We start from the raw sequence: 13,961 nt of genomic DNA, 5'->3' as shown, positions 1-13,961 counted from the left end.
CCGGTTCTCTGAACTACTCAAAATTTCCACTACCAGTTCTCTAGAACTGGTCAGAACCTGCTGAATCCCACCTCTGATTCAAGGAGACAATAAAGTTATTCCAAGTCTAAGTTCTAAAACTAAGTCAAGGACTACAGGTAGTCCTTGATTTCCAACCGTTCATTTAGGGACCGTTCAAAGTTACAACGGCACTGAAAAAAGTGACTTAAGACCATTTTTCACACTTGCGACTTTTCTAACAGCCCCATGGTCATCAAAGTTCAGATGCTTGCCCCCTGGTTCATACTTATGACCGTTGCTAGGTCCAAAGGTCATGGGATCCCCTTTTGCAACCTTCTGATGAGCAAAATCAACAAGGAAAGCTGTAGGTCCACCTAACAACCGTGATACCAACTTAACAATGTCATTGATTCCCTTAACAACTGTGGCAAGGAAGGTCGTAAAGTGGGGCAAAACTCACTTAAGAAATGTCTCACTTAACAACAGAAATCTCGCCTCAAATGTGGGCGTAAGTCGAGGGCTACCTGTATCCATAGTTTTGCCTACTGAGCTTGTCCACACCACAGCAATCGTGTTCATTCCCACCACTTTCTTCTGCAGGTGTTCCAGGTGAACCTGGCTACGGGAAGGATGGAGTTCCTGGCGCTCAAGGTGCTCAAGGTGAAGCTGGCACTCCTGGCCTCATGGGCCCCCCAGGACCTCCAGGGGCCAATGGACAATGTAACCCTTCCCAGTGTGCTTATTATGCAAGCCTAGCTGCTCGGCCCAGCAACATCAAAGGTCCTTAAAATGGCCTCCTCCATTGCTGCTTGTGGACTCCTCATGGACCTTCCTTGGAAAACCTGGATGAAGAGAGGGAGTCGTCTCTTTCGCTTTGTTTTTTTTGGACAAGGAGCATGGAGACTCTGAAAATTAAATGCTGCCGGGCTGTCGGGTTTTTATGATGAAGAAATGATTGATTCGCCTTATTTTATGCAGTGAGAAATGATATTTCTGGGAAGATTTTCTTTTCTTTTTTTAAGAATATTTTTTATATAAAGATTGAGGTTGAATTTCCACCCCCCCCCCTCGTGTAGATGGACGTCTAAAAAGTTCATGTGAAACAGAAAGGAAAGGCAAAGGGTGGGCAAGTAGAGGCTAGGGGAGAAACGTGGATTTTCATTTGCTAGCTTAGCCCCTCCCCCATTCATGGGTGAAACATTTGCAGATGCTGTGATATTGTCTATTAAGGGTTCATCCTGCAAGCATTCAATAGAAATTAAGATGTAGCAATCTCAATCTTTTGAAGACAGAGGGAAGAGGACAATTTGCACATGTCTTTGCACACTCTTTAGGAATCTCTCTTGCTCACCATGGTTGAGCCCTGACCTCTGTGTAAAAATTTCCTGGCAGTGAGAACAACTAATCCGTGGAACGGGTTGCCTCCAGAAACTGTGGGTGCTCCATCACTGGAGGTTTTTAAAAAGAGATTGGACAGCCATTTATTAAGAGTAGAGTAGAGTAGAGTAGAGTAGAGTAGAGTAGAGTAGAATAGAATAGAATAGAATAGAATAACAGAGTTGGAAGGGACCTTGGAGGTCTTCTAGTCCAACACCCTGCTTAGGCAAGAAGCCCTACATCACTTCAGACAAATAGTTATCCAATCTCTTCTTAAAAACTTCCACTGTTGGAGCATTCACAGGTTCTGGAGGCAAATTGTTCCACTGATTAGAATGGTATAGGGCAGGGGTGTCAAACTGAAGGCCCGTGGGCCAGATCTGGTGCTTAAATCTGGCCCGCGGGCCCAACCTGGAAATAGAAAAAGACCCTGTCCCCATTTTGGCCAGCAAAATGCTGCAGGGGGCATCTATCCCATCCCCCACTTTTCCCTGGCTGGCCCGCAGAAGAGAACTACAATGCTGATCTGGCCCTCGAAAGAATCCAGTTTGACACCCCTGGTTTAGGGTATCCTGCTTGAGTAGGGAGTTAGGCTAGAAAACCTCCAAGGTTCTTTCAAATGTTATTATTGTATTATTAGGAGAAAAATGAGGAGGAGGAAAGTCCTGGCCACAGGGTCAGAGAGCAGCATGGATAATGCTTCAGGGGTGGGTTGTTGGTGGCGTTGCTGTCAGTTTACTTTGCACGCATGTGCAGTTGACTGCAAATTCTTCTGCGCATACCCAGAACATGAAAAAATGACTAAATAACAATCCAGAAGAGGGAACCAAGGAAACAGTTTGAGGGGCATGGCCAGCCTGCTGTCCCTACCAGTTTGGCAACCCAGTTCCAATTTTCACTACCGGTATGCCCGAACCGGTGCAAACTGGTAGCAATTCACCTTTGCAATGCTTCCTCGATGTATCTTCCACTGAAGCCCATTTGCAGGTCCATACTCTGTGATCCTAAACACATCTTTCTAATTGCAATCTCAGACCGTCACCAGATCCAGCTTGTTTTTTAATCAACAGAACCGTTGATTTTGCCATTATTTGCTTGTTCAGTAAAATGCATCTGTGAAAATTCATTTTTCATCTTTTTTTAAGAAAAAAACTTTTGACTTAATTCCCAGTAGCATAACCAATCCTTTAGCAAGGCAATCTTAGGTTCATGTCTGCTCAAAAGCATACTCTTAGTACTTGATCTCTTATCAATATGACCAGCAATGCCTCTTCAAAATAAATTTCTGGGAAACTGTGAAAATCATTATTCTACCACCATCACCTTTTCCCAAAGATTACCGTATTTTTCAGAGTATAAGACGCACCTCCCTCCCCCCAAAAAAGAGGGAGAAAATCTGGGTGCATCTTATACACCGAATACAGCATTTCTGGCCTCCTGAAACCCTGCCCACTTTGCAAAAATGGACATGCAGAGGGTTTGGGAGGCCTGCAAAGTGCTCCTGGAGGTTGGGGAGAGCAAAAATGAGTGGAAAATGGGCCATTTTTGCCCCCCCCCCCAGCCCCTGGGAGCACACTGCAAGCCTCCCAAAGCATATGCATGACTTTTTTTTTTTGCAAAAAAATGGGCATGTTTTTCCAAAAAAAGAGCTGTTTTTTGCTCGTTCCCCCTTCCCCAGCCCCCAAGAGCACTTTGCAGGCCTCTCAAACTCTCTGCATACCCTGTTTTTCAGGGGGGGAAATGAGGCATGCAGAAAGTTTGAGAGGCCTGCAGAGTACAAAAACTTTTTAAAAAAAATTTACCTCTTCAAAATCTTGGTGCATCTTATACTCCAGTGCGTCTTATATTCTGAAAAATATGGTATTTAGCTAAGCGTGTTACTGTCTTCTGAGGCTGTTTAAAAGCAGTTTCCTAATAAAACTCAGCAGCCAATACGAGAGAATAGCCCAGAGTTGAATGGTGGGGTCCTTGGAGCTTCGTTGTCCCAAAGGTGCATTTTTAGGAGGCAACTGGTCTTTCTTGGTTTGTTTGGGTTTTTTTTTGGTTTTTTTTTTTTTTTGAGGACGTTTCACTTCTCATACAAGAAGCTTTTTCAGCTCTGATAGTTCCGGCAGGTGAAAAAAGTAAGGTTCTACATTTAGGCAACAAAAACGAAATGCACAGGTACAGTATAGATGGTACCTTGCTCAATAGTAGTAACTGTGAAAGGGATCTTGGAGTCCTAGTGGACAACCATTTAAATATGAGCCAGCAGTGTGCAGCAGCTGCCAAAAAAGCCAACACAGTTCTAGGCTGCATCAACAGAGGGATAGAATCAAGATCACGTGAAGTGTTAATACCACTTTATAATGCCTTGGTAAGGCCACACTTGGAATACTGCATTCAGTTCTGGTCGCCACGATGTAAAAAAGATGTGGAGACTCTAGAAAGAGTGCAGAGAAGAGCAACAAAGATGATTAGGGGACTGGAGGCTAAAACATATGAGGAACGGTTACAGGAACTGGGTATGTCTAGTTTACTGAAAAGAAGGACTAGGGGAGACATGATAGCAGTGTTCCAATATCTCAGGGGTTGCCACAAAGAAGAGAGAGTCAAACTATTCTCCAAGGCACCTGAGGGTAGAACAAGAAGCAATGGGTGGAAACTAATCAAGGAGAGAAGCAACTTAGAACTGAGGAGAAACTTCCTGACAGTTAGAAGAATTCATCAGTGGAACAGCTTGCCTCCAGAAGTTGTGAATGCTCCAACACTGGAAGTTTTTAAAAGATGCTGGATGTCCTTTTGTCTGAAGATGGTGTAGGGTTTCCTGCCTAAGCAGGAGGTTGGACTAGAAGACCTTCAAGGTTGCTTCCAACTCTGTTATTCTAATCAAAAGTTCTAAGAGGATAGTGGGGAATGGAAGGATTTGGGGCAACCAGGACCTGACAAAAAAACAATGAGAATATCTACAACAGGGGTGTCCAAACTTGGGAACTTTAAGACTTGTGGACTTCAACTCCCAGAATTCCCCAGCCAGCCATGCTGGCTGGGGAATTCTGGGAGTTGAAGTCCACAAGTCTTAAAGTTCTCAAGTTTGGACACCCCTGATCTACAGAGTCTGAACTTGGTTGTTTTCTTGCAGATGTCTCATGATCCAACTAGGTAATCTCATCAGTGCACAGCACAATGCAGTACACTGATGATGTTACCTAGTTGGGTCATGAAATGTCTGCAATGACACAACCATGCTCAGAGAGCATCACAGACCCTGCAACTTAAGAGACATGATTTCTCAGACCTAGCATCCTTTCTTCCTACAAGAAAGAAAGTTTCAATTAGGATCTCATGCACGCGAAAGACATAGTTTTCAATTTGGGTATTTGCAGCACTTGCATTGTATCTTTGAATACTCAATGCCATGAAAAAGGTGTGTTCTTTGTGTTTAAGATCATCATGTATGTGTGTGTATATACACAGAAAGTCTTCCAGGTCTTTTTTTTTTTTTTTTTTTGCAAAATGAAATAACCTTTAAGTTTGTGCTCCAAAGCATGAAATGTACACAAGATCCAGCCAATTATTCATGAGTTACTTGGAGGGAAATTATTGCACATAATGAAACAAAGTCCTACTATTTCAAACCTGGTTCTTGGCCTGTTTAAAAGTGTCTCAAGGAGTACTTAGTGCCACGACCAACTGTTATTTATGTGTTTTAAAAGGTGCTGTCTTTTATGTGGATTCCATGACATCAGCAAGATTTCTCTGTTTATCTTGCCCTCATGTGCATAAAATGGGTCGAAATTGTGTTTATAACAGGTGGGATAATCTCCAAGTAATTATGATGCTTGCTTTGCTTTGTTTCTAGAAGATAAAGCATAGGTTTTTTTTTTCCTGGTAAAGAAATATGCTTGCCAAATTATTCAAAAGGGAAATAGCTATTTTTCTGTTTCAAATTAGATTGGATCATTTCTATTCTTTCTATATGGCAAGATTTGATTGATACTGAGTGATGCTGATAACACACACACACACACACACACATATTTACACACACACACACACACACACACACATTTTTGCTGATCAATAAATGAAGGGAGACTAGTATAGATCTATTTCAAGCTATTTAGCTCTCATCAGCTAGCCATACCCTTAGCTGAGATTTGAACTTGGGCGGTTTTTACATATTAGGCAGTTGTATTAACTTCTAAGCCACAAGTTCTCTTCCCTTATCAGCTGAGCCAGGGGAGTAATTAAGACAAAAGAAAAAAAACACTATCTATCTATCTATCATCTATCTATCTATCTATCTATCTATCTATCTATCTATCTATCTATCTATCTATCTATCATATCAGAGTTGGAAGGGACCTTGAAGGTCTTCTAGTCCAACCCCTTACAGGAAACCCAACACTACTTCAGAAAAATGGTTATCCCATCTCTTCTTATATGTATAAGAATGTTCACTATAAATGTTCACTATTGTTATTATTATTACTTCTTTATTTTCTCTTCTATCATTTGTGAATGGTTTATTTCCTGCAACATTGCCTTAAGGTGTTAGTGGTTGAAAGTGGTGTTATTGCAGTTCCTAACAAGGCTGTTAAACTGTTTTCTCTCTAATTGTTTCAAAGTCTGGAAATGTAGATGTATAAGAAAAGGGTGTTTGGTGGCCAGTGTGTAGGGAAAAAGAACCTGAAACCAAAACATACCTGTTATGACCTCTTTCCCAGTCCGTTTTGACTGTTTTCTGGTTGAACATTAAGAATTTGGGGTGAAGAGCTAATCAAAGGCTAATCAAAGTTCAAAATAAATTTTGATATTTGGAGTTTTAAGATAAGAATCCCATTGAATGAAAAATTGCAAAACTAGGCAGTCCAGACTATGAGGAAGCTGGAATTGAGACAGACTAGGGATGTTAATTGGGTTTTGTTTAATTTTGTCTAATAATGTATAATCATAGACCAATAATACAAAGAAAATATGTGCCTTCCATTTAGAAGAAGGAAGGAAGGAAGGAAGGAAGGAAGGAAGGAAGGAAGGAAGGAAGGAAGGAAGGAAGGATACCTACACTTAGAGACACACATAATATGCATGGACATTTGCATTTTTCTGTATATAAAATGAAACTTATTTCTTTTTTGAAAAGAGATCTTTTCCCAAGAACAATGTCTTTATCTTGCTGGATTATATGTCAAAGAGACCTGTGGTGAATCACCTGGAGAGGTTACACAACCCATAAATGAGATCTGGGTTGACACAGTCCACACACCCAGCAATATTGGATAGTACTTGATCCAGCTCCTACATCAAATGTAACATTCCCAAACTTGACCTCTGACAAACGTGGACTTCAACTTTCAACATTCCAAAAAGGGACTGGGGGATGTTGAAAGTGAAATTGATCATGCACAGGATAAGAAATGGAGCTATTTGCCCTTACCTTAGAGTAGTGATGGCTGACCTTTTATGTCACCGCGTGCTGACCTGCATGTGGGAAATGGCAGGCAAAACCATCTCGCCTGGAACGCATGGCCTCGCTGGCTTTCGTGCGCGCGGGAGTACCAAAACTCAGAAGAACAGCATTCTTGCATGCATGTGCGTGCCAGCAACCAAACTTCTGGTTTCCGGCATGCATGGGTGCCTGATGAACAGCTGGCTGTCGTGCATATGCGCAACGGAAACCCAGAATTTTCCATCTGCTCTTCTGCTGCTCTTCCAGGCCAGCTGGCCAGCATGCACAGGGACATGGAAGAGGAGCCAGTGACACTGTGCATCCTGGGTGAAATGGCTTTGCGTGCCACTTCCAACACGTGTGCCATGGGTTCACCCACATGGCCTTAGAAGATAGAATGGATGAGAAACAATGAGTTAAGGTTACAGAGAAAGAGAGTCACACTCAAGGGATTCATTCTACAGGACAGATGGCAGCCAGTGGAACAGGTGCAACTTGACATGTTGTGTTCTCCTTCCTTAAACTATTCAGGCCGAATGGTCCTCTCTTAGAGATGCTTGAATGGATCTTTCACTGAGCAAGGGCATTGGACTATACGATCCTTAAGATCCTTTTCAGTTCTATTGTCCTCTCATTGCAGATTGCCAAAATGGGGTAAACCTTGTTCTCCTGTGCAGGTAGCCCTCAACTTACTGTTGACTGTTCAAAGTTACATGGAAAACAGTGACTTGTGACCATTTTTCACACTTAACGACTGTGGCAGCATCCCCCACGTTGATGTGGTCAAAATCCCAATGCTTAGCAACTGACTCATATTTTTGACGGTTGCAGTGTCCCCGGGTCACATTATCCCCTTTTGCAACTTTCTGGCAAGCGAAGTCATCGGGGAAGCAAGAATCACATAACAACCGTGGTGCTAATTTAACTGCAATGATTCGCAAAGTGTGGCCAAAAAAAATGTTGGAAAATGGGGCAAAGCTCACTCAACAACTATCTCACTTAGCATTGGAACGTTTGGGATCAAATATGGTCATAATTTGAGCCCAAAAGCTTTCCTGGGAAGGAAAGCTATGGCAAATCTAGACAGCATACTAAAAAGCAGAGACATCACCCTGCCAACAAAAGTGCGTATAGTCAAGGCTGTGGTTTTCCCAGTTGCAATGGATGGCTGTGAAAGTTGGACCATAAAGAAGGCTGAGCACCAATGAATTGAGGCCTTTGAACTATGGTGGTGGAGAAGACTCCTGCGAGTCCCTTGGATTGCAAGGTGATCAAACCAGTCAATCCTAGAGGAGATCAATCCTGACTGCTCTTTAGAAGGCCAGGTCCTGAAGATGAAACTCAAATACATTGGCCACCTAATGAGAAGGAAAGACTCACTGGAGAATAGCCTCATGCTGGGAAAGACTGAGGGCAAAAGAAGAAGGGGACGACAGAGAATGAGGTGGCTGGATGGAGTCACCAAAGCGGTAGGCATGAGCTTAAATGGACTCCAGACGATGGTAGAGGACAGGAAGGCCTGCAGGAATGTTGTCCATGGGGTCGCGATGGTTCAGACACAACGTCACAACTAACAACAACAACAAATGGTCGTAAGCTGAGGACTAACCTGTACATGATTTCCTCCTATCAGAGGAATGTCAGAGATAAGCCAATCTGTAGCTTTGATCAAGTTTTAAACTCTTTTCAGACTCTATAGAACCACACCTTTTAACATAGTTTTATTACTTTCATTATTTTATCTGGATGGTCTTTGGATTTATACAAATCAGGGAGTAGTTGGTGGCATGGGAAATCAGCAAGTAGACGCGTTCATAACTAGGAAAGCAAATAATTGTGCTAAATTAAAATACCTAGGCGTCCAGGAACCAGGTGTGCTCCCCATAAAATTTAATTAAGCATAAATTTAGGTTACATTAAATTTTGTTTCTGCATCTGATCCTGCCAAGTTACTTCTCCTGGCTACAAGCATTTGGGGAAATGTTTTCCCCAGTATCCCATCAAACCCCCAAATATAGTGGTGGGCTCCTTGCCCATTGAACATCTCTGTGTTATATGCAGAGAATAAGATATATCTGGTATTTGGTATCAAGATCCCATGAAGTGTTAATAATGCCTTGCTAAGGCCACACTTGGAATCCTGCATCCAGTTTTGGTCACCACACTATGAAAAAGATGTGGAGACTCTAGAAAGAATGCAGAGAAGAGCAACAAAGATGATTAGGGGACTGGAGACTAAAACATATGAAGAACGGTTGCAGGAACAGGGTATGTTTAGCTTAAGAGAAAGAAGGACTAGGGGAGACATGATAGCAGTCTTCCAATATCTCAGAGGTTGCCACAAAGAAGAGGGAGTCAAACTATTCTCCAAGGCACCTGAGGGTAGAACAAGAAGCAATGGGTGGAAACTAATCAAGGAGAGAAGCAACTTAGAACTGAGGAGAAACTTCCTCTGACAGTTAGAACAATTAATCAGTGGAACAACTTGCCTCCAGAAGTTGTGAATGCTCCAACACTGGAAGTTTTTAAGAAGATGTTAGATAACCATTTGTCTGTAGTTGTGTAGGGTTTTCTGCCTAGCAGGGGGTTGGCCTAGAAGACCTCCAAGGTCCCTTCCAACTCTGTTATTCTATCTCTACCAATAAGATGGCATCCCTTTCTTGAGAAGAGGATTTTCTAGAGTCCAGTTATTTCCTTAAGAACTTCTAAGAGCTTTAAAGAATCATCCAAGGTTATAGCAAAGATGAAGAAGAGGTGGAGAAGAAGGCTTCTTCTCTTGAACCCTCTATTCACATTGATTTAATCACAGTGATGTACTAGCTACAGTGGAGGGAGGTGGGGTTAGCACAGATATCTGTGGTAATTGCTGAGCATTATGGCTCAGTGGCTCAGTGGCTCAGTGGCTAAGACACGGAGTTTGTCAAATAGAAAGGTTGGCAGTTCGGCAGTTCGAATCCCTTGTTCTGTGTAATGGATTGAGCTCCCATTACTTGTCCCAGTGTCTACCAACTAGCAGTTCAAAAGCATGTAAAAATGCAGGTAGAAAAATAGGCACCAACTTTAATGGGAAGATAACAGTGTTGCATGCGCCTTCGGCATTTAGTCATCCCGGCCACATGACCACGGTGACAATTTCGGACAGTGTTGGCTCTTTGGCTTTGAAATGGAGATGAGCACTGCCCCCTAGAGTCAGGAACGACAAGCATATATGTGTGAAGGGAACCTTTACCTTTTACCTTTTTATGCTATGTATGTCTGAAGAGAAAATCTATGTGGTCACTAAAAGTTAACACCAACTTGATGCTCTATAATCAATCAATGCTGTCTGTGTAGGGAGATTAAGGACTTTCTACCCTTCTTACTACTAGCATGTAGCCTGTTTACTCTTCCTATTAGCCTTTTAATATTCCCTCAAATTTAGGAAGTTCTCCTTACATCAAAGCAGATTTACTGGTCCTTCTTGGTCAGTAAATTCAAAGCTCTCTAGATGTTTGACTTTCAGTACAAAGAACTCAATAAGGGGAGATTATTTAACCTACATTAAAAAAATCAGTAAAATATTTTATGATTTGAGAAAGGGAGTAATATTATCGGTTCAGGAGACAATAATAGCAATAGCACTTAGACTTATATACCGCTTGATAGTGCTTTACAGCACTCTCTAAGCAGTTTTACAGAGTCAACCTATTGCCCCCAACAATCTGGGTCCTCATTTTACCCACCTCAGAAGAATGGAAGGCTGAGTCAAACTTGAGCCTGGTGAGATTTGAACTGCCAAATCGCAGGCAGCCGATAGTCAGCAGAAGTAGCCTGCAGTACTGCACTCTAGCCACTGCGCCACCAAGGCTCTGTAATAATGAGATTTTCAAAAGCATAAAAGAAAACCTACTTTGCCTTCGTTCTGTTTTGCTGTTGCTGTCATTTGTTTTGGTCTGTAATAGGTTTGTAATTTAGTAAAAAAAAAAGGTAAAAATGTCACTTCTTACTTCAAAAAATGTTTTAAGAATAAATACTGTATTTATTTAAATACCATGCAAAATCTGCCGTGCCACATATATTGGACAAATTAATAGGAGAATAAATGCACGCATCGCAGAACACAAGAACGCAGTAAGAAAAAAAAGAAACAACTTCCTCCCTTTTCCAGCACCTTAAAGCTACAGGACATGAAATTGATTTTGAAGGAACCAGGTTAATCTCCAAAACAGAACACTTCAACAAGATAATAATTTTGGAAGCCATTGAAATAGAGAAACACCCCCACAACATGAATAAATGTGACAATACCTCCCGCCTACCAGACATCTGGAAAACAGCCCTAGTCAACAAACGAACCCCACCCACCACCCAGGTCATTACAACACAAAAGAACAATGGACACACAGCCAGCACCTCAGCCACACAGGATGATACGAAACAGCCGACCAATCTACAAACATCAACTCTATCTACCAATCAGGATGCAACTACACAGCCAATCAACCCACTTACAGCAACAAAGCCAGCACTCCCCCCCCCCCAAGATTTATAGAAAGACGGCAGCTCCGACCATGCCTTACTCGCACAAGCACGAAGCTGAAAACACCAACCTGAAGATGGCGAGTGGGACCTCGCCGAAACATTGCCAAGACAATCTCAATCTTACATGGGAAAAGACCCGAATACAACAAGACCAGCATGTATGTATGTATGTATGTATGTATGTATGTATGTATGCGCAACACACACACATGCACATACAGAGAGAGAGATGAACACACACACATACATACCTATATACATGCATTTGTGATTGTGTGTGTAACAAAGAAAGAGATTATATATGAATTACTTCTATTTTAACAAAATTTATTATAGCCATTCAATTCCCATGAAAAATGTAGGGATACGAAGAACAGGCTTCTGTATATAGAAATAGATTCCTTATGTGTTATAAATTTACTGGTTGTTTTTATTATTTTACCCCCAGTTTTTCATTTTTATTACCATCATAACTTCCTTTGGGACATGGTTATTATGGATGTACTACCAATGTTGTGACAGGTTAATAGATAGAGAGTCAAGTAGAGTTCTGAAAAGTTTTGAGTTAGACATTAAATTTGTAGGGATTAGAATGAAATCTGATCAGATTTAATTTTCAAATCCAATGAGCTACTTTGAAACAAATAATGTAATTCATTAGTTGGGTCTGGAGAACTAAATGTAAATCAAATCAATTCGATTTTCTGAAACAAATAGATCTATTAAGAATGTATGAATCAGCTTAGAGGTGATTTCTACCTATCAGAGAGACAAAATTTGATAAACGTGTTGACAACCTGTCTCCTCACTCGTCGTATTTTATTAGATGTTCTCTTCTTAGTCTCATGGAAATGTACATGTGGCAGTTACATTGAAATGTAGAATTGCCTATTTTGGCAATGTCAGGAACATGATTGGCCGATTGCCTCCATCCCAAGGAATACAAAGGAATGTACAAAGACAGGAAAGAAACAGCTAGAAACTAATCAAGGAAAGAACCAGCCTAGAACTAAGGAGACATTTCCTGACAGTGAGAACAATTAACGAATGGAATGACTTGCCTTCAGAAGTTGTGAATGCTCCATCAATGGAGGTTTTTAAGAGGCCATGAAATTGTATAGGTTCTCCTACTTGAGAGGTTGCACTGGGGGACTTCCAGGGTCCCTTCCAACTCTGTTATTCTCTTCTGTTGTTCTATTATTCTGGCTATAGTAGCAATAGCTCTTAGGCTTATATGTCACGTCATAATGCTTTACATCCCGTTCTAAGCATTTTACAGCAGCAGCATATTGTGCCCAACAATCTGTGTCGACATTTTACCAAACTCAGAAGGATGGAAGTCTGAATTCACCTTGAGCCGGTAAGAATCAAACTGCTCGTACTTGGCAGAATTACCCTTCAACACTGCATCCTAATAGGCAGGGGAAAAATTGCTTTAAAAAGCTTTTTTTTAAAAGGTTCCAACTATCGCACGGCTCACAGCTGATCTGCACCATCCCTGGAAGCTTCCCCCACCTCCCACTTTTTTTTTTTTTTTATAATAAAATTTTATTGGTTTTTCAAAATTTATAGGGAAAAGGGTAAATGGACAGGTATACAAATTTTGGCAGTTGCAAAATGTGAGAGGCACCCCTCCCTCCATACCCATAGTATACATTTATATATAATGCATTAGTATATAATTGATTACAATCAGCATATTAGTTCTATTATTAAATTCAATCAAATTAAACAATTCAATATAAAATCCTAATATAATTCCATTTTCACTTTCGGTCAATTTATAATAATATGATTTTCTTATTTATTTCTGTGATCTGAGTCTTCTTGCTATCCCCACCTCCCACTTTTTAAAGCATTTTTTTCCTGCCTATTTGCATGAACCAGCAGGAAAAAAAGGCTGGGAAAAAGTGGGGAAAAGTTGAACCACGCCCATCCAGTAACATTTCCCCCCACCAAGCCACGCCTACAGAACAGGGAGCAAAAAAAAAAAAAAATAGATTTCACCACTGCCAGTGAGTCCTTCCTTCTCATTAGGTGGCCAAAGTATTTGAGTTTCATCTTCAGGATCTGGTCTTCTAAAGAGCAGTCAAGATTGAACAACTCTAGAGGATGAATATACAGTACTAATATACAGTTGTATTATAGAAAAGGACTCATGTCAGGAGCTACAGCTGTTTCCCATTCTGGGCAATAATTTGGTGAAACTTCAAACCTAAGTCTACTACTATTGTACTCTAAGTTGGGGATCTACTCATAAGAAATTTTTAACAATATGACTTAAATTGCTCAGTGTCCAAGATAAATTCATGGAAGCTTTCGTTATTTTGAATCGAATTAATTTTTCTTTCTTGATAGGGTTCAGTTTTGATTCAAACCGTCTATTACGCTCAACTCTGAATTCCAATCATTGACTCAATTGGGTAAACTGGTCCCACTTCATGGGATTGCCTAAATGAAATCGAATTAAATTGTGTGAATCAGGTCATTTTGATTTCATCTGAATTAAGTTGGATGCTCAAAATGCACATAGGCCATTGGAAAAGTCACCTGAAAGGATTCAGTAAAATTAAATTGATTCAAAAATATCCTATTCAAGTGAGCAGTTCAAACTTATTTGAACTATTGTTTT

The 13,961-nt window shown here is 40.9% G+C and overlaps 1 protein-coding gene across 2 annotated transcripts in view; it reads left to right on the top strand.

Annotated features, from left to right (window-relative positions):
* Positions 1 to 3,653, top strand: part of COL22A1 (collagen type XXII alpha 1 chain) — a 238,177-nt gene extending 234,524 nt beyond the window's left edge. For both annotated transcript variants that reach the window (XM_081951041.1, XM_081951042.1), the window contains one exon: positions 601 to 3,653. In XM_081951041.1, coding sequence (XP_081807167.1) covers positions 601 to 788 — 188 coding nt within the window. In that variant the 3' untranslated portion in view covers positions 789 to 3,653. The remainder of the gene's footprint in view (positions 1 to 600) is intronic.
* Positions 3,654 to 13,961: the final 10,308 nt, after the last annotated feature.

This window comes from Natrix helvetica (assembly GCF_964273705.1).
Source record: "Natrix helvetica genome assembly, chromosome: 4".
NCBI lineage: Eukaryota > Metazoa > Chordata > Lepidosauria > Squamata > Natricidae > Natrix > Natrix helvetica.
This window is presented reverse-complemented; position numbering and strand designations above follow the sequence as displayed.